The sequence below is a fragment of the Bison bison genome, unplaced genomic scaffold (genome assembly GCF_000754665.1).
Source record: "Bison bison bison isolate TAMUID 2011002044 unplaced genomic scaffold, Bison_UMD1.0 scf7180017864349, whole genome shotgun sequence".
NCBI classification, from domain to species: domain Eukaryota; kingdom Metazoa; phylum Chordata; class Mammalia; order Artiodactyla; family Bovidae; genus Bison; species Bison bison.
The window spans coordinates 4,756,200-4,780,162 of record NW_011494921.1 but is presented as its reverse complement, the minus strand read 5'-3'; the positions used below and the strand labels follow the sequence as shown (position 1 = coordinate 4,780,162).

General features: G+C 44.2%; 1 protein-coding gene across 4 annotated transcripts in view; it reads left to right on the top strand.

The window, feature by feature from the left end:
- Positions 1-23,963, top strand: part of NEDD4L (neural precursor cell expressed, developmentally down-regulated 4-like, E3 ubiquitin protein ligase) — a 295,197-nt gene that overhangs the window by 237,712 nt on the left and 33,522 nt on the right. For 2 of the 4 annotated variants that reach the window (XM_010854759.1, XM_010854757.1), the window contains 6 exons: positions 292-411; positions 1,462-1,659; positions 7,615-7,692; positions 9,056-9,110; positions 9,200-9,253; positions 16,120-16,178. In XM_010854759.1, the coding sequence (XP_010853061.1) occupies positions 292-411; positions 1,462-1,659; positions 7,615-7,692; positions 9,056-9,110; positions 9,200-9,253; positions 16,120-16,178 (564 nt within the window). The remainder of the gene's footprint in view (positions 1-291; positions 412-1,461; positions 1,660-7,614; positions 7,693-9,055; positions 9,111-9,199; positions 9,254-16,119; positions 16,179-23,963) is intronic. The other 2 variants (XM_010854760.1, XM_010854758.1) reach the window with 1 other exon arrangement.

Sequence of the window (23,963 nt, the reverse complement as noted above, 5' to 3'; positions counted from 1 at the left end):
ATATATATATATATGACCCGAAAGAGATTTTCAAGGGAAGAGCCTGTTGATCCCAGCGGGTAGCGCCCCTCCAGCCCCCCTTTTCTCTGAGGCTGGTTTTTCTGCCGGCTCGTGACTCACTCACTTCCCTGGAGTGTTTCCCCATCCCTCGCCCCGCCCCGTTGTTCCGGGTCGGCTCCTCCACGCTTCCCACAGGCGCCCTCTCGTGACCGCTGGCCGCGCTGTCACTGGGTCCACACCCGCGCAGGGAGCGCCTCGCACGCCGCTAACTTGTGTTTGCCTCCAACGTAGCTCGCAGAAGACGGCGCGTCCGGATCCGCCACAAACAGTAACAACCACCTAATCGAGCCTCAGATCCGCCGGCCTCGTAGCCTCAGCTCGCCAACAGTAACTTTATCCGCCCCGCTGGAGGTGAGACGGCTACTCGGCTCCCCTGACCCCTCCTCACCCCCTCTTCTCTCCGCCGGGGGCGCGGGGCGGCCGCCCGCCTCTCTGGCCGTCGCTGTGTTCGTGGTGAGGGGCGTCCTCGTGCTGCGGCCTCACTCCATGCTTCCCATCCCTGGACTCTCACTGATTCTCACTGTCACGGGGCCGCGGCCACGGCGAGCCCCTGCTGGACGTGGGCTCCTCTCTTCCGAACTCTCCATTCTTGTGTTCCGCTCCTCACTGCCTGTTACCTCATGAGACGCGCACAGCAGCTCTTTCCAATCCCAGTGCTTCCGCTGAGTTTTTACACACAGCTGTCGCTTCGATCATTCTTCCTTCCTCCCTACTGTAGGGTCTTCCATCGTGTGGGCCTCGTGTTTCTGACGCGTGTCTGCATCTCTGAGTCACCGCTGGGCATCCGCTTTGCGCCCTCCCGTGTGTGTGGTCTTAGCAACATCCCTTAATATCACAAAGGCAGGAGACCAAACCTTTGACGCTGTAAACGTGACGGGCATCTTAAAGATGGCTGCGGGCTCCCTGCGCCCGGGTTTAGGAGGTTGATGAGTGGCAAAGGGAGATGCCTCCTCCAGGCTGCGATGTGGGTGTCCCGGTTAACAACTGTGCCCTCCCAGGTGCTGGTCTCCATCGATAGAGCTTTTTCTTTTTCTGCTCCAGAAATTGCCAGTCCGTCTCCATTAGACTGTGAGCTCATTAAGAGCAGGGCCACGTTTTTCTCCACCTTTGTAAAATCCCCATCCATAATGGTTACTACCGAAAAGTATCTGGGGTTATGTACCGAGCAGCTATCAAAGGAGGGTGGTTATACTTACTTAATATTGTTGTGTATTGAACCAATAGGAAAACATCACAGTTAGATTGTTTTTTAAAGTAAGCAGATGACAGAAGCAGGTTTTTTTTAGGCGTTTCCCCCTGGTCCCATTTCAGAGAGAGGAGCGTTCCCTGACCCCCGGGGACGTGTTGACCCCTCTGAACCAGCGCGTGACGAGAGTTCTAACACTCATTATTATTCCTTAGGGCGCCAAGGACTCACCCGTACGTCGGGCTGTGAAAGATACCCTTTCCAACCCACAGTCCCCACAGCCATCACCTTACAACTCCCCCAAACCACAACACAAAGTCACACAGAGCTTCCTGCCGCCCGGCTGGGAGATGAGGATAGCGCCCAACGGCCGGCCCTTCTTCATTGACCACAACACAAAGACCACGACGTGGGTAAGGCCGCTGCTTTGTCTAGCTCCACTTTCGCCCCGAGGTCTGGCATCCGTCCCTGACTCGGTGCCCATGGTGCTTGCTGAGAAATTTCCTAGCACTATAGCATATCCCCTGAGGGTCTCCTGAGCCTTCACCTCAACTCCGCATGTAGGGGCTGGTGGGAGTGGGTGATTTACGGGCACGGACTCACGGCCACCCTGGGTATTGATGCCTTTTCCTCAGAGGACTCATGGGAAGCTCCAGTGTTGACAGTTTACCATAGTTTGGAAAAAAAGGTAGTGCTCCATATTGCTGGAATTTTGATGTTGCTGCTTCCTGTCTTAGGATGCTGTAACTTTATTAGGAATTCCAATCTTTTTACAAAGAATTTTTCTGCGTCACCTTTTTTTTGCATCTGTGTTGCCATTCCCCATCTTTATTTTTATTTGATGTGTCCTTTTAGCGTTCACAGTTTGCATAAGATAAGTATTTCACACTCCATTGCTACATTACACTCTTTTAATCGTGGGTTAGGAGACTTTGTAAATTTGATATCTCTTTTTTGTGATCATCTTGTCGCAGTTTTTTCCTTAATAACAGTGCTCGTCCTTGTACCCCTGAATCATGCACAAGGGAGAGTATATGTGTTGTATTAACTTTGAGAAAAATGAGATTAATGAAAAGGATGTATGCGTATCTTTACATTCCTCTGTTCGCTCTTCTTTCTTCAGGGCAGTCAGTGGTGGCTCATTGAAGGTAGCATAGAGTTCTTTTTAAAGTCAGTGCTGTTTTTCTGCTGTTTCATCTCTAGGCCAGTAGCTAATCTGAAGTGGGTCCTCAGGTTTCTGACTGTTTCTGATGCTCCCGAAGGTTTGTTTTCCTTCCTGCCCTTATATCCCCAGCTGACTATCCAGGAATGGAGTTGGGCTTGCTCTTTGTATATACTGCACTGCTGTTTAGAACTGGTGATTACATGAAATCCGGTTGAGTTTTGGTGGTTGTCACTGGCCCTGGCTCCTTGGTCTTGGACCAAGAGTCAACACATGCTTTAAATTCCCACTTCTAGAGAAGACACCAAATACACCCAGTTGCTAGAATAGCAGTGTCATGTGAAGGAAGAGACCTGGGCCCAAGTGGCCTGGACTGTCGTTTACACTCTGCCCATGGCACGATGGTAATTCAGTCCCTTATTTACACTCTGCCCATGGCACGATGGTAATTCAGTCCCCTGAGAATTGGATTAGGTTCTCTCAGATCTCACGGATCATGGTACAGTGTGTCTTCACGAGGACATTCTTAGCACTCGGGGCAGGACTGTGCTTGTTACTGCAGGACATTTAACATCCTTGGCCCCTGCTGCCGAATCCTAATAGCCACTGCCCCCTTCCCCACCCATCATACTGAAAACCTCGGAAGCCCCCAGGCATTTCCCAACACCCCTTGGTGAGAACCACTCCAATTTTGAAGTAAAGGAATAACCTGCAGAGAGAATTTAAAATTCAGATCTGGTAGCATTCGTTTGGTAAACTCATCACTACTTCTCAGACGTATAATAAATAGCAGTTTCATCTGAAGATAAGATTACGGGTTTGTGGCAACAGGAGAGTAATAGATAGGAAACTCCTTGGAAAATAGAGTGATAGAGATTGGTTTTAAAGTCTTTCCCCCCGCCCCGCCCCAGGGACATAGAACCTGTAAGCAGTCCTGCTACTGAACCCATTTCTACTTGCTACAGCATTGCTGGGATTTCAGTTCCTCAGCCAGAAATGGGAGCTCCAGAAATAGGGGGTGAATATTGTAAAAGTAGATGGATTAGTATATGGAGCCACTGTGGCTTGCCAACATAAGCTATGATTTTAGTAATTTGAACTAGCTTAGTAATCAAATCCCCTAACCTTTTCACAGCCTTTCACGCCATGACTGCAGTGTAATCGCAGCTCGGCAGGTTTGCTTTTAAATAGCACCCTCTTTATTTATTGCCTGCATTGTTGCTGAATGAAACCCAGTGTGAATTTCCCATTGCCCCTTTCGACCAGATACTCGTGACTCACTGATTTTCAAATTTCAATTTGTTAAAACAACGTTTTGTCACGGCTGCTGTCATGAAAATCCTGAAGGTAGCAACAGAGTTCCACCAGCCGTCACCACCCTTCCCCACTCAGCGCGGATGTCCTGACACGGCTGCGATATCCCTGCTAAACAAAGGCCCATCCGCAGCGCTGACTGTGGAACACACGCTCTGAATATGTGTTTATTCTGACAAAAGGTGGAGGGATGGGCAGAAACGGGAAGATAATTTTCGGCTTAAAACCTGTGTTGAGTTACTTTGGGGGTTGCTTTGTTTTTGTTTGTTTTTTTTTTTAAAGAGAGAACAGCTATTCTTAGATTTGAGCATTATCATAAAAGAAAGAAAAACTGGTCAGACAGGTTGAGAGGGATGAAAACGGACGTCTTCCCTCTGCACCCCGTGCACGAACCAGAAGCTTCTCCTTTGTATACATTGATAGAGGAACCTTCCCTTTGCTTCCCCAGGCTGGTACTAGTGGTTAAGAACCCACCTGCCAGTGCAGGAGATGCGGGTTCGATCGCTAGGTCGGGAAGATCCCCTGGAGAAGGAAATGGCAACTGGCCCCAGTATTCTTGCCTGGAGAATCCCATGGACTGAGGAGCCTGGTGGGCTACAGTCCACAGGGTCGCAGAGTCGGACACACACACACACACACACACACACACACACACTCTTTGAGTCTATTAATAAAACAGGGCCTCTTGCACTCACGAATCACGGAGGCAGGGTGCCAGCCTGCTGTCGGCAATCAAGTCAGATAGTCAAATGCGCATCTCTTAGTCCCCACCGGGATGGGGGGCTGTGGATCTCGGGGAGACCCCTAGGGAGGTGAGAAGAGATTACACGGGGCTTCAGTGTGTCTGTTTCTTCTGCTGAAGAAGCAGCTCAAAGCATGTGTGTGAGAACACATTTATGTCTTTTACAGGACAAAGCATCGCCTTATTTCCGTAATGAGAAAGGTTATACCTTAATTAAGTTTTAGGCTTGTTTTCTTTTCTACCCAGGTCTAAACCAATAAAAGTCACTGTAGTCCAGGCCTGGTGGTTGCTCCCTTCCAGGCTGGAAAAAGCACCACTGTCTTTTCAACCAGTCAGCATGCCCTTACTGTATCTGTTTTTAATAAGTCCACTAAGAAATTGCAGGTAGGGGAGACATGTGGGATCTTAGTTCCCCAACCAGGGATCGAACCCGTGCCCCTTCCCTTGGAAGGCGAAGCCTTAACCACTGGACTGCTAGGGAATGCCCCGAAACTTTTTTTTTCTTTTTTTTTTTTTAATGTTGATTTTTGCCTTCTGTTTAAAGGGCCTTTCAACTGTATCTGAGGGAAGCAGTTGTGAAATACTGATGTGACTGTGAAGGCGGGCTCCTCCTGTGCCGAGGCAACGGAGAACAGCCCAGTTCTTGTCGTGGGTTTCACTCTTTCGTATTCACCTTGTCCGGGACCTCGCTAGGATTCCGGCTGACTCGTCCCTCCGGTTGTCCCGGCTCACACGGGGCCTGGCTGTTTTCCTGCCCTGCCAGCTGCGCCCTCTGTCGGTCAGGGGAGTCCGTGGGAGGGCGACTCCGCAGGGCCCCCTAGGCTGAGCCCGCAGAGCCTGATGGATGGCAGCTGCTGCCAGTGTTTTGATTTTTGTTAGTATAATAGAATCACGTGACCCGCCCCCCACACACAGGTGCCTCCAGCCCTCACATTCTCTGAGTTCCAGGTTCCGTGCCAGGCCATTGTAGCAGACCTGGGAAACGCAGTTTATTTTATTCTTCATGCTTCTTCCCCATCCCCAGTTGGTCACTTTTGTTTAATTGCAGTTGTTTTTTTGTTTGTCTATTTATCTTCTTTCAATCAGCAGCTCTTTACCAGAAGAGCTGGGTGTCTTTCACAGTAGCCTGCATGTGTAATTCCAAGCATGGAGCATCCAGAAGCCCCAGCCTTGTGATCCCAGCCTCAGACTTTCTCTGAATCCAGCATCATCCAGGGCTGTGGGGGGCCCGGGGTTCCCCATGGTGGGGACATTACTTGGGCCAGCTCACAGTTAGCCTTGTGAGCTGTTTGGTGGAATTCACCATTCTAAGGTTTTCCTCTTTGCATGACAAAACAGTCACAGATGTTTACCAGATGATCAGCTTTTTGGACCTTCTAAATCCCAAAGCTACTTGTATATCTACTTAAACTGTAGGTGTTCCAGTATGCTATAGAATACTAGAGTTTTTTTAGGCCTCTAATTATCCGTTTAAAAGGTTCAAGATCAATTTCCATCAAAAACTGCTAATACGATCTATTGCTTCTATTAACAGTTTGCTTATGGCTGACAGAAAGCACAGGTTGATTTGTGTACGTGTGATTTTTGTTGTTGTTGTTCTTGCCAGCCCCCTAAATCTGTCACTTTGTTATTACCTGGTGATACTAAGGGTTTATACTGTTCATTTGGGAGAAACATTTTAATTTTTAAATTTAAATTTAATTTTTTAAATTTTTAAAAATTTTTAAATTTTTAAAGCTTTGTCGAGGTATCGTGCACATCCCATACAATTCACCCATTTAAAATATACCTCGGAATGATGTTTAGAGCATCACACACATGTGCGCCCATCACCATCATCAGTTGTAGGACATTTCCATCCCGCCAAAGGAAACCCCATGCCCATTAGCAGTCACACTGCATAACCCAGGAGATGTTTAATACAGTCTTGGCATATAAGCATATGTAACTGCGTATCTCCAGCAAAAAGTGAGGTTTATTATTTTCCCAGTTTTATACCAACTATTTCATTTTCTTGCTGACTTGGGAACATGCTGAGGCAGAAAACCTTTTAGTAATTTTAAGAGCAACAAAGGCTTTAACATTATTGAAATACAGGGTTGTTTTGTTTTTTTTTAAGATTTTAGGATGACTTTTTGTTTTTCTATTAGGCTTATTTGGTTAATAATGTTATCGTTTTGTTTTCTAGTCTTTTGAGTTTAAAATAGGGATTCCCTAGCTTGCCCTGCATTTTTAATTGGGTCTGTATAAGTGAAGGGGCAGCTGCTAGACTCAAAACCAGAACCTCTGGGCAAGTTCTTATTCTCTGAGACTCAGTTTCCTTGTCTAAGGGAGCAGAGATTATGTGCCCAACCTCCTAGCAAGGTGGCTGCAGGATCGTACATCTGACTGCTCTCGGTAAATTACAAAGCATGACCCAAGATGTCAGGGCATGTATTTTTCTTTCAGTGGTTCTCTGTGGTATCTGATAAAGCGTATCCCTTAAGAAAAGTATTTTGTGAACTTTTAAGATCTAATTTGTAGAACTTAGTCAAGAATCCCAGTGAAGTTCTTTCACAGGGATGTGACTTGATAAGATGTTGCCAGCTAACCTGGGGCAGGACATGCCTGGGCTGTCAGACGAGATTTCAAACTCTCAGCTTTAGCTGAAGAGAGGGTGGAAGGGAGCAACAGCAGACTCAAGTGCTGATGGAGAGGCTGTTGTTAACAGGCTAGCTGCGCTCATGCCAGGGCTCAGGGTCCATAGGGAGCCCCTCCCTGTGGACTAGGCCTCGTCTTCACCAGCATCCTCCACTCTGGTTTCCATGGTAACATCACTGCTGGAACCCTCTCCCTCTTCATCTGCTCCGCATCTTGGGAAAACCTTTTACTTAAACATTCTTACTCTCCTCCTTTCATCGAGGACAAGGAGGAAGAGTGAAATCGTTTAGGAGAGCTGGGGAGTCAGGCTTCCTACACTGAGGTGGGATCCTACACTGAGGTGGGATCCTACACTGAGGTGGGATCCTCCCCTCCCCCACGCAGCAGGAGTGCATCCCCGCGTACAGGCAACCTGGTTACTGTGGAGCACACACCTCCCGAAGGGGAGGACCAGTACTGCTCACAGTCAGTCACTCCTAACATCTTCTGCCTTTTGCATTTCTCTTTCAGGAAGATCCACGCCTGAAATTTCCAGTACACATGCGGTCAAAGGCATCCTTAAACCCCAATGACCTTGGCCCTCTTCCTGTGAGTACACTGGAGACCCGCAGACCAGTCTGAAAGTGTTTACTGAGTCACGGGCTCAGTACTGATAGGGAAGCCCTGTGATCTTCTCCTTCTCCGGGTGTTTTGAGTCCCTTTGGTCTGTAAGTTCTTAATAGAGTCAGTTTACACAGTTCACAGCGCACATAGCTCTTCTGAGAGGTGTCGGGATGGCTGCCCTCTTGCTAGTGGAAGGTACACCTTGCCGCTGGGACGTTCGAGGATTCTCTGCAGGTGACGAGTTAAGCAGCACACATTTATTTTGTAGCTTAGCAACCATTGATTTCCATCCACACTGCTGATTCAGTCATAGGAATAAAAATATTAAAAACTGGGAGAAAAAGGCATAAGTAATCGCAGAAGGTTTCTCTAAGTCATTTATCCTGCGGATATTTTAAGTTTTTCTCCCTTGTCGATGACTGTTTATAAATCTAATTTTTTATCAGTTCTCTTTTGGGGCCTGAGTGAGAAACGAGCTATTCATTCCAAGTTAAATTTTGAATGAAACCTTCTCCATGCTTTCTTCTTGACCCACCCCCTACCCCCCCATTTTTTAAAAACCCTTACAGAGGCTGAAAGGTGGGGAGTGGTGCCCACTCCAAGACTACTTTAAAGTGGAAAGGTGCTGGGAATTTTTTTGGTGATTATTTCCCAAGAACCTTTCTATTGCCTACTGTATGGTATTATATATACAGCCAAATTTGAAGCTCGAAAGATCAGAGTGAAGTCTTTATTCATCGGGTTATACAAATGTCCCACACTCCTCAGATGTTGGGCTCCAGGGTTTAGATGGAAAGAGCCCAGAGGAGAGACTGGAGAGAGGGTTTAGAAGGTGAGGGCACAGTCCAGATAATGAAAGCACACTGGACTGACCTCGGAAAAATTATCCAGATCTGTTGGTTCCTGAGTCCTGAGAGTTCACAACAGAGAATTACTACATTAGATTGTTCAACCACCTGATGACATGGACATACCCTCCATCTCTCACATCTTATATCAACCTTCCCCCTCCCTTTAGTACTCAGTAAATATACATTTAATTAAATGAACTGTTCAACCCCAGGCTCAACTGTCTCAGAGTGTGCCAGAGTTTCCCTTTGAAGCTTTTGAGATAAGAACCCCTGTTCCCTGTTCATCCTCCAGCGAGTGCAGCTGAGACTGTAGAACGTGTGCTGAAGTGTGTTGCTGGCTGTTGTCACCAGTTCATTTGAAATGTTTCCATTTCATTTATTCTTTATAGCAAAATGTACCCCCTGGGGAGAAGGTGTGTAGGGTCTCTAAATTTTGCCTTTGATTTTGGAACTGCTGGCTATTGTTTGTCTTCTCTGTCTTTCTTCCCTGATACCAGCCTGGCTGGGAAGAAAGGATCCACTTGGATGGCCGGACGTTTTACATTGACCACAGTAAGTAGGCGCTGTTACGGGCACGTAGGTGGGGACGAGGGTAACTCAGATGTGGCTGTGAAAGCTGTATCATCTTACTCTTCATCTAGGCAGCCAGGTGTTATGTGGCGAGGACGATGCCAGAGACTCAGTGCCCTCGTACGGTACTGTCCATGCCCCGCCTTCGCTTGAAGCAGCCATCCCAGTTTGACCTTGTGACCTATTAACTTTTTTTTTTTTTTTAGTTGCAAAATTTTTTTTTTCTGATTGACGACCCCTTGACTTTTGCGCTTTTAATAAAAATACTCTGGTAATAGAAAATAAGATGAGAAGTAATGATCAGGTCAGAAATCTATGGAATGAGGAGTGCTTGAAGCAGCCGTCACGTTTTTTAAAACTCTGCCTTCAGGGGTCTCATAGCAAGATGCCCGCTCTGACTTATTTTCTATTCACAGCATGTTTCCCTGCACCCAGCACACTAATACATACGCAGATCTTTTCTTGAAATTGTAGTACATTTGCTGCAGACATTTGCTCCAGCTCCTGTGAATAAACGTGTGATGTCTTGTGCCAACTAAAAGTTAAACTAATAAAGGTTTGCTTTTAGGCATTAGTTTTGTGGGGTTTTTTTTCTCCCCCCTATTGGAGTGTTTCTCCATGGGATCATATTAGTATATCCCTTAAACCTTCTGAAAAATGTATGTTAAAAAGGAGTCTTCAAGTAGATTTAAAGTTCATGTACATGTGTGATCTGATAGTATTTTGATCTTTGTTTTCATTTGGTTCGTAAATGTGAGCATTACGTCTACACCAGGTTGCCTAGCCTCACATTTTCTTCAGTTCAGTCGCTCAGTTGTGTCTGACTATTTGTGACCCCGGGGACTGCAGCATGCCAGGCTTCCTTGTCCATCACCAACTCCCGGAGCTTGCTCAAACTCATGTCCATCAAGTCGGTGATGCCATCCAACCATCTCATCCTCTGTTGTCCCCTTCTCCTCCTGCCTTTAATCTTTCCCAGCATCAGGGTCTTTTCCAATGAGTCAGTTGTTTGCATCAGGTGGCCAAAGTATTGGAGTTTCAGCTTTAGCATTAGTCCTTCTGATGAATATTCAGGGTTGGTTTCCTTTAGGATTGACTGGTTGGATTTCCTTGCAGTCCAAGGGACTCTCAAGTGTCTTCTCCAACACCACAGTTCAAAAGCATCAATTCTTCGATGCTCAGCTTTCTTTATAGTCCAACTCTAACATCCATACATGACTACTGGAAAAACCACAGCCTTGACTAGACAGCCCTTTATCGGCAAAGTAATGTCTCTGCTTTTTAATATGCTGTCTAGGTTGGTCATAGCTTTTCTTCCAAGGAGCAAGCATCTTTTAATTGCAGGCTTGAAATTGCAGTGAATCTGCAGTGATTTTTGAGCCCAAGAAAAATGAAAGTCTGTCATTGTTTCCCCATCTATTTGCCATGAAGTGATTGGACTGGATGCCATGATCTTAGTTTTCTGACTGTTGAGTTTTAAGCCAGCTTTTTCACTCTCCTCTTTCACTTTCATCAAGTTTCTCACATTTTCTGACCTCACTGCACTGGTCAGCTAAGCGCCTTGCTGAGCTGACCGGGAGGTCTGGCCCGGGTGCCCCTGCAGGTGGAGCCTGTCACTGCCTCAAATCCCAGGTCCTCTCCCCGGGTTCCTAAGCCACCCGTGCACCGTAGAGAGAACTTTGGGGCACAGAGTTTGACGGGTTTTTATCAATCCAATTAAGCAAGAAGCCCAGCAATTCAGAATTCAATCAGAATAGTACAAGTCCTGGATATGTTTAGGGCTGCGTGTTACCCTTGGTTAACATTAGGTAGTTGAAGGCACGTAGGCCTCGTTTTTGTCTTTGGCCAGTAGTGATGCTGGCTTTTGCCGCTCCCGGAGCTCTGAGGAGCGTGAAATTGCTGCCGCAAGTGCTTTAGGATGTGTGTGTCCTCCCACTTTCCCCTTAATATTCTATTTATAATTCTGCTGTTTCTTAGCATCATTTGCTTAAAATAGTCACACGCCTTTTTCCCACTAAAAACAAAAGACAGCCTTGTTTGCTGTTTTTTCATGCATTACCATTTCACTTTTCAAAGAGAGATACTAGTAATAATGACCATTTTTTTAAAACAAAGGCTTAACCCATCACACAGCCTTGGTCTTTTGCTCAGAAAGGACCTCACACAGCATTGCGGCGGTGTTCCAGCTGGTGATCTGATGCCAGGTCAACCTGAAGAGAGCTTGTCCTGATGTCCTGCGAGGCCCCAGGAACAAGCACAGCACAATTGCAAAGTGCTGTACTGGGATACATTAGAAATATGAAAACTCATGGCCTGGTTTTCTGGAGGCGTGGTGAAGTAAATGCTTGACAAGTGGTGACTTGGCCGGTGGTGCCAGTGCTATTGGGAAGTTGATGCCCGTGGTTAGAAAATGGAGAGAGCTTGGCTTGAGAGGCAGCAGCCAAACAGTGCCTCCACCCTAAGGCCTGCCCCCTGCTCCTGTCTGGAGAGCATGAGGTGAGGTCACTCAGTTGTGTCCGACTCTTTGCAGTCCCACGGACTGTAGCCTACCAGGCTCCTCTGTCCATGGGATTTTCCAGGCAAGAATACTGGAGTGGGTTGCCATTTCCTTCTCCAAGGAATCTTCCCGACCCAGGAATCGAACCTGGGTTTCCTGCATTGCAGGCAGATGCTTTACTGGCTGAGCCACCAGGAAGCCCCTGGTTTGGAGAGGGTAGTCCCTTGCTGAATGCCTGGGCGGTTCCTAATTCTTAATCAGTCCCTCCAAGCTCCTCTCCAACATTCCCGGTTCCTCTCCAGACCACACAGCACTTGGGAGCTGCCTCCTCTTAACTCCCGGGACTCAGGTGATAGGATATAGACCACAGAGCAGAGCCTGGCTGGCCTGAGCTGTGCCAATATGATACTTGCAGCACCAGTGGTAAAGAACCTACCTGCCAGTGCTGGAGATGCAAGAGGCGGGGCTCAGTCCCTGGGTGAGAAGGTCCCCTGGAGTAGGAAATGGCAACCCACTCCAGTATTCTTGCCTGGAGAATTCCGTGGACAAAGGAGCCTGGCGGGCTACAGTCCATGGGATTACAAATTGTCGGCACAACTGAAGCGACTTGGCATGCACACATGTTAGCTGGTAATGTAACATTTCTGCCATTTCTCCCTAATTTGTCAAGGTTTATTCAATGGGAAGTAATAAAGAGGTACATATCAATTAAACAGAGCTCCATTCATTGCCTTTCTGGAAAAAATAAAGTCTAATCTGAAAAATGCAGCATACCTATTTTTCTTTTATGACACTTGATCAGGTACAAAGAACCAATATGGGTTGAATTACCTGGAATTACCTTACCTTCCAAATCAGTTTCTCCTTCTAAACACTTTTCCCGAATCTCAGTTCCAGCACAATTTAGCATCTCACTTTGTTCTGCTGCTGCCCGCAGGACAGAGACCAGGCCATCCCCGCTGCGCCGCGTGGCTGTGAGAGCGGGCATCTTGTGAGGTGCTTAGAGTCATCCGTCTTCCGCTTTGCTGGGACTCGTGACTGTGCACTGACTGTAGGAGACGGCAGTGCACTTGTCTGCTAATTCATTAGGTTTTTTATTTTCGGCTTCATAAATTCTTGAGAAGTGAGACATATTTAAGATTAAAAATCTTAAAGATTTAATTTCAGAAGAGCATGAATGCTCAATACTAATGTCTTCAGAGTCCTTGATTGATTTGGCTGACATTTATCAGATTAGGCTTCCTGGCTGCTCAGATAGTGAAGAATCTGCCTGCAATGCAGGAGACCTGGGTTCAGTCCCTGGGTCAGGAAGATCCTCTGGAGAAGGGAATGGCTACTCACTCCAGTGTTCTTGCCAGGAGAACTCCATGGACAGAGGGGCTCTGGCGGGCTACACCGTCCGTGGGGTCACAAAGAGTCGGACACGGCTGAGGAACTGACGCTTTCACTTGATCAGTTTGTATGTTTCGAGCCTGGTGTAAAAGGTTAAGGGAAGGTCTTAACTGAGCCCTACGTCTCTCAGGAATTGTACGGTTCTTCTTAAAGACCTGAGGTGTCCAGGTGCTGAGTAGGTGGCCACCGGCAGCTTGTATATCAACACAGAGCTAGAGAGTAAGATTCCAGGGGTGCTCTCCATCTCGTTTCAGTCGTACCACACCCATTGGTGGTAGTGGTGGTGGTTTAGTCAGTAAGTCGTGTCTGACTCTTGTGACCCCATAGGCTGTAGCCTGCCAGGCTCCTCTGTCTATGAGATTGTCCAGGCAGGAATACTGGAGTAGATTGCTATTCCCTTCTCCCGGGTGGGTATTTTCCTGACCCAGGGATCGAACCCAGGTCTCCTGCATTGCAGGCAGATTCTTTACCATCTATACCACCAGGGAAGCCGTACCAAACCCGTTAATAGTATCTAAATGGACTAAGTCTCATTCTTCTACTTCATTCTTGCCCCTTGATTTGAAATATTATGGCTCAAAGACAAAAAGCAAGTTTAGGTTCAAACGTTTCAGGACCAAATGGGTAACTGGCCACCGACATGTTGATAATTCCTAAGTGCAAAATTGATGATTATGATAACCATACAGAACCGTGTGTAGTTCTGAAAGCTTAGACTGTTTTAAAAAGGAGTTTGTTTTCACCATCCACTTCATTTGGTCATTTAAAAAACCCCAAGCTCCTGCTGCGTGCTGGGAAATGCATTCAGCGGTGGAGAGGGAGCTGCAGAGATGAGCAGCACGCGGACCCTGTCCGCCTTGGGCTCAGCTCGAGTAGGTCGGGAGTGCCAGGAGGTATTTAAGTGCTGCCTTAGGGGAGTGAGCCTGTTCTTCTGTCCAAGTGCTGGGCTCCAGGTGGGGAGGGAGGCTGCAAGAGAAGGACCTTGTGGAATGGGTGACTTTTCCAGTGGATCCAAAATAATGAGTGCGGTTTAGTCGGGCATGCCCAACAAAGAGAGGTTTCAGGAGAGAGAAAGTGGGTGGCACCGTGATTAGAGAAGCACAGTGGGCTTGCAAGCCGCCAGCGTGCAATGAGCCAGCCTGACACAGGGTCAAGTTCAGCAGGAGCCTGCCAGGTGTCAGGACTCGGGTCCCTTCCGCAGCCAGACCGGAGCACCGGAGGGACTATCCAGAAGGGACTGACGTGGTCAAATTTGTTCTCTAGAAAGAGTCTCTTGGCAAAGCTGTAAAGGAAGTTCTGAACAGAGGTGAGTGAGCCTAGACCAGGGAAACCTCGAGAGAAGTGCACGGAGAGGCAAGTGCTCCACAGAGAAGCCTTTTCAGCGAGAGGTGGGAACAGTGGTGACCACCGTGGTGAAAGGTTGAGGGGAGGACAGGGGGGTGGCAGGTTCGGATTTGCACCAGGAATGGATCGTGATGCTGTTAGCAAGGAAGACAAGGTTCTGTGAACCGCTTTGGTGTTGGAAGATTATGGCTTCGACTCTGGCAGAGTTGGGTTTGAGGTGTTACCCATGGGAAATCCAGATGCAGGTGTCAAGGATGACAGCTCAGTGTTCCCATCTGGACAGAGCGGGAGTTGTCATATGTAGGTAGCAGTTCATTATTTTCCGCTTTGATAATGGTGCCCAGTCTATATATGGTCCCAGGCAGTTTTTACTCAGCTGTATTTCTCCTTTGTTTGGTTTTCTTTTTTCTTGTTCTGCATCACAGTAGCACCTCTTACTTTCTGAAAACTTCTGTTTTCAAAGTAAGGAACCCAAAAATGCCTTTTACTTCCACAGCATTCTCTAAAACATTTAAATATTTCATGTAACTTTCCTACCGAATTGTTAGAATCTGCAATTGTCATGTGCTTTGGTAGTTTTATTTTAATACTTTACCACTGCTCTGGTTACCATACTAGACTTCAAAAAATTCCTGGGATAGTCACTGAAACCAAATATTTTAGTTATTCTTATCGGTCCACTTACTAAGTATACCAGAAATAGCATATTCTTCTCAAACCAGTAATTTCCTTTTTTTAAAGCCAACTTAGATTTCCTAAAACTCCCCTGGCTCCCCTCCCCTTATCCTTCATGTGAGTCCATCCCTGCCTGCCCCCCCAACACACACAGCGATCCATAAAGTTATTTTAGTTAATATTTGCTAAGTTGCTTCAGTCGTGTCCGACTCTTTGCGACTCCATGGACCGTAGTGCGCCAAGAGGCTCCTCTGTTCGTGGGATTCTCCAGGTGAGAATAGTGCAGCGAGTTGCCATCTCCTTCTCTAAGGAATCTTCCCCACCCAGGGATTGAACCCGGGCCTCCTGCATTGCAGACAGCTTCTTTACCAACTGAGCCAAACGCACCGTCACAAATCCCAAGTGACTGGGCACCTGTTTGTTTCCCCCTTTACCACTGAAACGGTGGTATAGGTGCCATCGACCAGTCTCGCTGACACTGACTCATTTGGGAGAAAGAACCACTTCTCTCCAGCTTGGCCAGAAGGGAATCTTTTCTCTGGCATCCTCCTCTGCTGTATTTAATTCTCATTTTTTCAGCTTGCCTTAGCTGTTTTGATTTTTTTGTGCATCGGAGTGAAACATGTAATGGATTATTCATTTGTTCAGAATTTTTCATCAAAAGCAGTGTGCAGCACCATAAATAAAGGGAATAGAGAAAAAATCATGTCTCCATGTTAACTTTGGGGGGACTAAGAATTTTTATGCCTTTTTAAAAATTAAATGAAAATCAAGATCAAGTTATAAATCCTTGAAGAAACAGGGGTTTATAATTGAAATTCCAGCAGATTGTTTGCCAGAAAGTGTGAATAAATGGCTGTACTTTAGTTGTGCATTTTTGATTGGTTGTTTTTAACTAGCCAGTATCAGAGGGGCCTGTTGTTCTGTTCTAACCCTGAAATACTAAGCTGTTTATCTTTGGGGGTCAGGTTGGGGAACTGGGCAGCTTTTGGAAAATCCAGAAATAATTCTTTCTAAAACATTTTTTTAACATGAAATAGATTTGAACTAATAAGCCTTTTTATTTCTTTTCAATATTTTCAGATAGCAAAATTACTCAGTGGGAAGACCCAAGACTGCAGAACCCAGCTATTACTGGTCCGGTCAGTATTCTAAAGTTCTGACTCTTCATTGTATTTTGGTTGCATCTAAGCACATATTTCTTGTGTGTTCCTGCCTCCCTCGGTACCAAGGGCCTGACTGGTGTCCTTGGGAAATTTAACATCACTCCCACCTCCTCCTTCCTGGAATTTCTGGGTGAGACATTGATTGCTGCATTTGCCTGTTCATAGAGCTTTCAATGTAAAGGAAGAGAACATGACTTACTAGCGGTTAACAAAACTAAGCATTCTCTTTTGTGTTTTATAGGAGGGTAGATTAAAATACAACAACCAAAATGTCCTCCCTTCCTTTTTATATGAAGCAAAACCTCGTCCTGGATTTGTAGAGTTTTGACATTTCTTGAGGCCACAGGTAGTATATGCATGCTAACAAATTTAAATTGGATTCTGAATCTCTTCCAGCTCTAAAAATCTGCAGAGGTTTGGTGAGATTGTAGCTGAGCTCCAGAGCTGGTAGAGTTAAGAATCCTTACCTCTGCTGACCCACTAATAGCCCCCTCACGTATGTTCATCAGGCAGATAGTCTGCCTGTCATTCAGCAGTTAAAAAGTACCTGTTTAGACACCTGGGCGGAGCCTGGAATAGGCCACTGTGGTCACAGAGAATGCACCAGTCTTCTGTCAGTGGTTACATACGTACAGGGAGGGACTGTTGAAATTGTAGGAACCATGCTGGAGTCAGCAGCAGATTACAAACAAGGATCTTTTAAAAACTTGAGGAGCTAAAGGAAGTAAAGTTTGTTACATTGAGTGCTGAGCTAAGAGACCAAGAGGTGTATTTCAAATACCAGTTTTGAGGATGTCACTGGTGGCCAGTTAAGGGTTCACCTTCAGTACAGAGGGTACAGGGTCAGCCCGTGGTTGGGGAGCTGAGATCCCATGTGGCTTCGAGACCAAACAACCAAAACATATAACAAATTCAATAAAAACTTTTTAAATGGTCCACATCAAAAAAATCTTTTTAATACTAATTTTGTGACTTTAATCTGATTCATTCCAAATCATGTTTTGAATTCTATGTCCATTTGAAAACTTAGATGATAATATAGGGCAAATGCACCTTGATGCCTGACTTCCCTTTAGCTACTTGTTGGATTTGTTCAGCTGCTTTGCTGCTGGTTAATGCAAAATGCCTAATAATACCTGTGTCAAAACAGACATCAGCTACTCTTCATGTAGTTTAACAAATACCTGCCTTACTGCCATGGGTTCCTTTTGATATATTCACAGTCACAATAAGTCAGAGTAGTATTTTCCCTTCTCCATCATGAGAAACAAGGAAAATTCAAGAAATGGTGCTGTTTTTCAAGCAGCAGAGGACTTTTGAATAATTCTGAAGCCTTTTCAAGTATCTATCAATTACTGATCATCTGTCTTCATGCAACTTTGTTAGTTTTTATTCATTACTATTGGAAATTATTTAGCATCATAAATCCAGATAGATTTACTATGAGGGAAGATCTCTGTTTCTTTATTTTCTAATAAAAGAGATTTGTTTACTCTTTAATTATAGGTAGTGGTATCTCTCCCAGTGAGAGCATGTTTTTTTAGGTAATCATCACCTTAGTGTAGATAAGTGATTTTTGTTTTAATTCAGTTCTAAGTTTTTGGGAATTTCCACAATGATTTCTTTCTGTCCTTAGCTTATAAATTATTTAGAATAAACTTTTTAGTTTCTAAGAGTTTGGGAGGGTTTTTACCTCTTTCTTACTAATTATGGTCAGAGAATATTGTCTGGGGAATATTGTTAGATATCTGAAACTTCTTTGGAAGCTTGACCATTTTTTGTTACTGCTCTTTTTGTATTTCAAAAGAATGTATATTCTGTCTTTCCTGGGTATAGAGTTCTTTATATGCCTGTTAGATCAAGTCTGTGGTGTTCAAAGTATCCATTTCCATCATGACTTTTTTCCTGGCTTTTCAAATGTAATCAAGTCAGTTTGGGTCAGAATCTCTCATGACGATTGTGGCTTCGTCAGTCACTGTGTTCACTCTGCTTCTCTAGTATTTGCTTAATATATCTTTTCTGTCTCTTAACTTTTCTGTCTCTTGTTACTTTCTGCTGGACTGATAGAATAGTCTTTATTTTCTCTCATTTTCTATACTTGGAAGTTGTATTCTCTATTTCTGTTCTTTTGGTGCTCACATTAAAACTTTTAACCAACATACTTGACTTAATGTCAAAATTAATCTCTGTCTCTCTTCCTGGATAATATACAACTCTGGGGAACTTTCGTGCTGTTTTCCTAAAAAGAAATAATGCAAATGAACTTACTTACAAAACAAAAGCAGACTCACAGACTTAGCGAACAAACTAAGATATAGTTAGGGAGTTTAGAATGGACATATACACACTGCTGTATTTAAAATGGATAACCAACTCTGACCTACTATATAACACAAGGAACTCTGCTCAGTGTTTTGTGGCAGACTGAAAGGGAGGAGAGGTTGGGGGGAAGTGGATTCTTGTATATGTATGGCTGAGTCCCTGTGCTATTCACCTAAAACTATCAAAGCATTGTTAATCAGCTATACCTTAATATAAAATAAAATATAAAATAAAAAAAATTTTTAAAGTGCTGTTCTTCTCAGTCCCACATTCCATTGTTCAAAGGAATTTTAAAACTACTTTATCTTTAAACTTGCCAAATGAAAGTGAAAATCACTCAGTCTGTCCAACTCTTTGTGACCCCCTGGACTATACAGTCCATGGAATTCTCCAGGCCAGAATACTGGAGTGGGTAGCTGTTCCCTTCTCCAGGAGATCTTCCCAACCCCAGGGATCAAACCCAGGTCTCCCACATTGCAGGCGGATTCTTTACCAGATGAGCTACCAGGGAAGCACCAAAAACTTGCCAAATAATCGTTAACATTTTCTTTTTCTTTTTTTTTTAACTGTCAATGTTTGTTTAATTTACTTATATGTAATCAAATTTCTTTGTCTACCCTTGGTTCTTGCATTTACTTTTTTCCAGGTTAAGTTTTCTCCTTAATGAAGTTTAACTTCTAGTTCATGATTCTAAAACTGTAGCCTATAGATCAACAGAGTCAGAACCATTCAGAAACTTATTAGAAATGCACATTTTGAGGTCCTAACTCAGACCTACTGAAAATCAGCAACTTTGGTGTGGGCCCTGCAGTCTATATTTTAACCCCACCCCCCGCCCCCCAAGGATTCTGATGCCCTCCCAAGTTTGAGAACCTCTGCTCGGTCAGCAATTTCAGTGAGAGTGTGAGAGAGAAGGGGCTTACCTACCTGTCTGTCAAATGATAGTTTAGCTGACTGCAGGATTCTTGCTCAACAGTTACTTTTCTTCAGTACTTTGAAGTTGTTTTTTCCCTCTTCCAGCCTCCATAACTGATGATGAGAAGTTTGTTGTCAATCTGATTGTCATTTTTTGATGAGTAAATCTCTCTTTTCTCCAGTGATTTTTAATTTTTCTCTGTCTTTAACTTTCTACAATTTTACTATCATGAATGTAAGTGTAGGTTTCTTTTTATTTATTCTACTTTGGATTTATCATGATTCTTCCTCGTGGGGATTGCATCTTTCCTTTATCTGGGAAAGTTCCCCGCAGTTATTCCTTTGCACGTTGCACCTGTTCCATTTTTATTATCTGTGTCAGTAACTCATACCAGGTATTTGATTCAATTTCATATTCTGTCTTATTTCTGAGCTTGTCTATCTTCTCTCTGTCTTATTGCCATACTGCAGGCTCAGCTCTCCCAGTTAATTACCTTTTAAGCTTTTTATCATCTACTCTCTATCAGTTCATTATGTCTGTTATTTCAGTGACTGAGTTAATTGCTCAGAGTTCTCTTTGATCTTTTAAAATGTGCTTGGCCTTTTTAGTTACTGTTATTCTGTCCTGTTGTTTGCTTTTATTTATTTTTCTACCCATACTTGCAGCTTTTAAATCACTCTTGAATACTTATCTCATAGCCTCTTTTACATTTATTGTTACCTCTGGTCTTAGTGGGATTAAATCTCCCACTCGTCGTGTCTGTAAACTCTCCTCAGTGGTAGGTGATTGTCAAGTTCAGTGTCTAATTTTTGTTTTGAAGTGCATATGCACTCATTTTTGTATCTTATGGGTCTTTCGTATGTCCTGAACTGTACTAACTGTGTACTCTTTAGTTTATGTTTATGCACCCTTAGTTACTGTAACTGTGGGCCTCACACACTCTGGTGTATAGGCTTGGAGTCTGAGTTTATTAGAGGTCTGGATTTGTTTATTATTTTTCTCCCAGTTATGATCCCGGACGGAAGGTAAGCTTCCTTGCAACTTCCCCAGGCCTGTGGGTAGAATTTTCTTGTATGCTTCTCGGATGAGGGTCTTGTGCAGGGAGCCGTGTTCTGATCCCCTGGGTCATACAGACTGTAGGCCATGTTCTGTGTGCCCATGTGAGGATTAAAAACTCAAGCCCAAGTGCCAAGGCTGGGTCCAAACCCCAGTTCTATAATTTTGAGTCTTTCTGCCTATCTGGTACCTAGAGTTTCTCTCTTTTTCCCAGGTTTTAAAAATGTCTACATACTGGGGGAGAAGGGACCCTTCTGTGACATTATTGTGATTCAGTATGCTCTTGGTATGCCAGGCGTCACCATTAAAGGCCCTGGAAATGTGAAGTGCTGTTCATACTTGCTTCTCTTAAGAGCACTATCTCATGCTTGTGTAATGCTTTGTACCTGTTCAAGAACTTTATATAACCAACTGCTTTGAAACTCACAGCAATCCCCTCAGGATGGTAGGGAAGTAGTTGTGATTCCCACTTTTTCAGAAGCTACTTGTGTGGCTGAAAGTTAAAGTCCGCATCAGAATCCAGGCCGGAGCCTCAGCTCTTCTGGCCCTACCAACATCTCTGTGTCAGGCCCGGACCCTTCTCTGCCAGGAGCTCCAGGGTCAGTAGTGGACAATGATGCATGCAAATACTGAGAACCCACTTACACAGCATCAGATTTTCATTTTCTTCAAAAAAGAAACCTTATTTAATAGAGGGTAGCTTTAATCAACGGATACCTTCATTATTTAAATAGGTTTATGTAAAAGTTATGTTGTGGATAAGAAAATAAGATGCCAGATTTTCACGAGAGAATAAATAAATTGGCCTGTCTGATACAAGAAATGTCATTCTCTTCAGAAATGTCATTCTCTTCTATCACAAAGATTGTTGGAATCTTTTTAGGAGAAGGATATAAAAAGCCATTATAAGAACGACCCCTAGAGAGAAAATATGAGTATTAGAGGAGGAGGTAGATTTCTTAGCTTTCATGCATCATCTCCTCAAAAGAAGAAAGGCCAGAAATATCTCAGCACTGATTTCCACCCACAGCTAGTCAGCAGCTAGCAGATTATAAGCCAGACAGGGGCTGAGGTACCATGGGCTGGGGGCAACACTTTGAAATACATTCCTTGGGAAACTTGTCATTTAAGATACTGTCGGACTTGCATACACAGTGATGAATGTTCAAGCCTTTTTTCAGTGTTTGCAGATGAGGAAACAAAAAATAATTACTGGGAATGACATATTTGGGGAAATGGAAGAGGCTTAAAATTTGACTAGTTGAGTCCTTCGACTTCACTGAGCAAGCATTCGAGAGTAGAGAGGTCATGTGACAGAGGTAGCTGGCAGGGAGTCTGTCCTACAAATCTGGGCTTCTGAAGCTGGCCGGAAACCATAAAAGGAAATCATTTTTTTTCCAGGCTTAATTTTCTTCTATCACAGCTGATCATTCCTGAGAACCTCAGACAAAGACTTCTCCTTTTGACACTTCACTGTCATGGTTTGTTCTCTCCTGCCACTCTCGTTTCTGCTCAGGTTTCTCTTTCCCAGAGCCGCCTTCCCCAACCACCTCATGTAAGAGGAATTCTGTCATTTGCCTGCCTTGCATTTACTTAGGTATTCATTTAGCTTTTATTGCCCGTTGCTCACAGTAGCTTCTAAAAAAGCTACAGAGCAAAAAGCATGATAATGTCTTTATTGGCTTATGTCAGACCATTGTATCCATTTCCTTATGTTGGTGGTTGTCCAGATGGTGATAAAATCTCTACCTTTTCTGGAATCAAAATTCATACATTATTTCATCAGACTAAACACCGTCCAAAATAAATATGATATATAGTCAAGTCTGATGTTCAGTGGAGAAGTAAACAAAGACTGGCTTAAAAACTAAAAATGAAGAACAAACCATAGGTGGTGTAGGTTGTCTTTGTTTTTTAATTGAAGTATGGTCGATCTGCAGTATTGCCAGTCTCCACCGTACGGCAGTGACTCAGTTATACACACACTGAGTGTATGTATAAATATGTATGTATAGTTACATATATAAACTATGTATGATTTATACCAGGATATTGAATATAGTTCCTGTGCTTGTTGTTTATCGTTTCTAGGTGTAACAGTTTGCATCTGCCAACCCCAACCTCTAGTCTGTCTCTCTGCCTCTCCCCCTCGGCAGCCAGTTGTCTTCAAAATGCTCTTAAGACACATAAATGTAATGTCTTTTGCACTTGAATTACAAGGCAGAATACTGACATGATCGTGGTTTTCTGTGACGGCAGTTACTTATTTTTGTTTTGGCCTAGTTATTGTCTGTGTGGTCATGTCTTTAGGCAGTACAAAGGGAAGAAACTCTTGCTCTTCATTTTCGCTTTTTCTGGTCAGGAATAAGTGTGGCCAAGGCATAAGGTCTGGAGTCTGGAAACCCTTTGCAAAAGATCAGTATATTTCATTAATGCAGTCCAAAATGATACCAGCAGAAGTATCCTTGCCCAGACTCACACTCTGCTCCAGAAAGCAAGGAGTTGTTCTGAGTGTCAGGCTGTCCAGTTTTGTCTGTGTGTATGCAAAAGCCAATCCTTTCTGCTTCAGAAAAAGAATTGTAAGCCTTTTCAACAGCTTGAAGTCAGGGCTCTCAGATACTACAAGCTACCTGACAATGTAACAAGTAGGGAATATTTGAATGACGATATAGAAATGATACTGCTTTACCTGAAGAGATCTCAGAATGAATAACGTTAGCTCAGTTACCGAGCTCACTTATGTGTATCATCCCTCTGCTCCATAGATACGGCCTTCCAGATCTAAAGAGATCCTTGCCCACAACCACTAAATAATCAGCTCCTAAAATGAGGACGTTTCCAGCATGCTGTCTACTCAGTTTTTTATTCCTTGACAAGAGAATCAGTTCACTTGCCTTTCTGCTGTTAACTTTTTCTCCCAAATATTGTTAAAGCACAGTTAGTCTTTTCTAAATGACAGTGCAGCTCATTTGGAGTTGTGTGTTAAAATATATGGTAGCCAATAACGTATCTAAACTACAATCCATAAAAAGATTACAATGCACCTTGATGCACATTCAGACAGAAGTCACATGGAAAGTCTATTTAGTTTATGTATAATATCTCTCAGACGTGGGGTTGCTCCTCCCAGCCACCGCCTCTGACCTTAGGCATGGGTTAGGTAAGTTAGGATAATCATGATGGTGTGATCACACACCTAGCCAGACATCCTGGAATGTGAAGTCAAGTGGGCCTTAGAAAGCATCACTATGAACAAAGCTAGTGAAAGTGATGGAATTCCAGTTGAGCTATTCCAAATCCTGAAAGATGATGCTGTGAAAGTGCTGCGCTCAATATGCCAGCAAATTTGGAAAATTCAGCAGTGGCCACAGGACTGGAAAAGGTCAGTTTTCATTCCAATCCCAAAGAAAGGCAATGCCAAAAAATGCTCAAACTACCGCACAATTGCACTCATCTCACACGCTAGT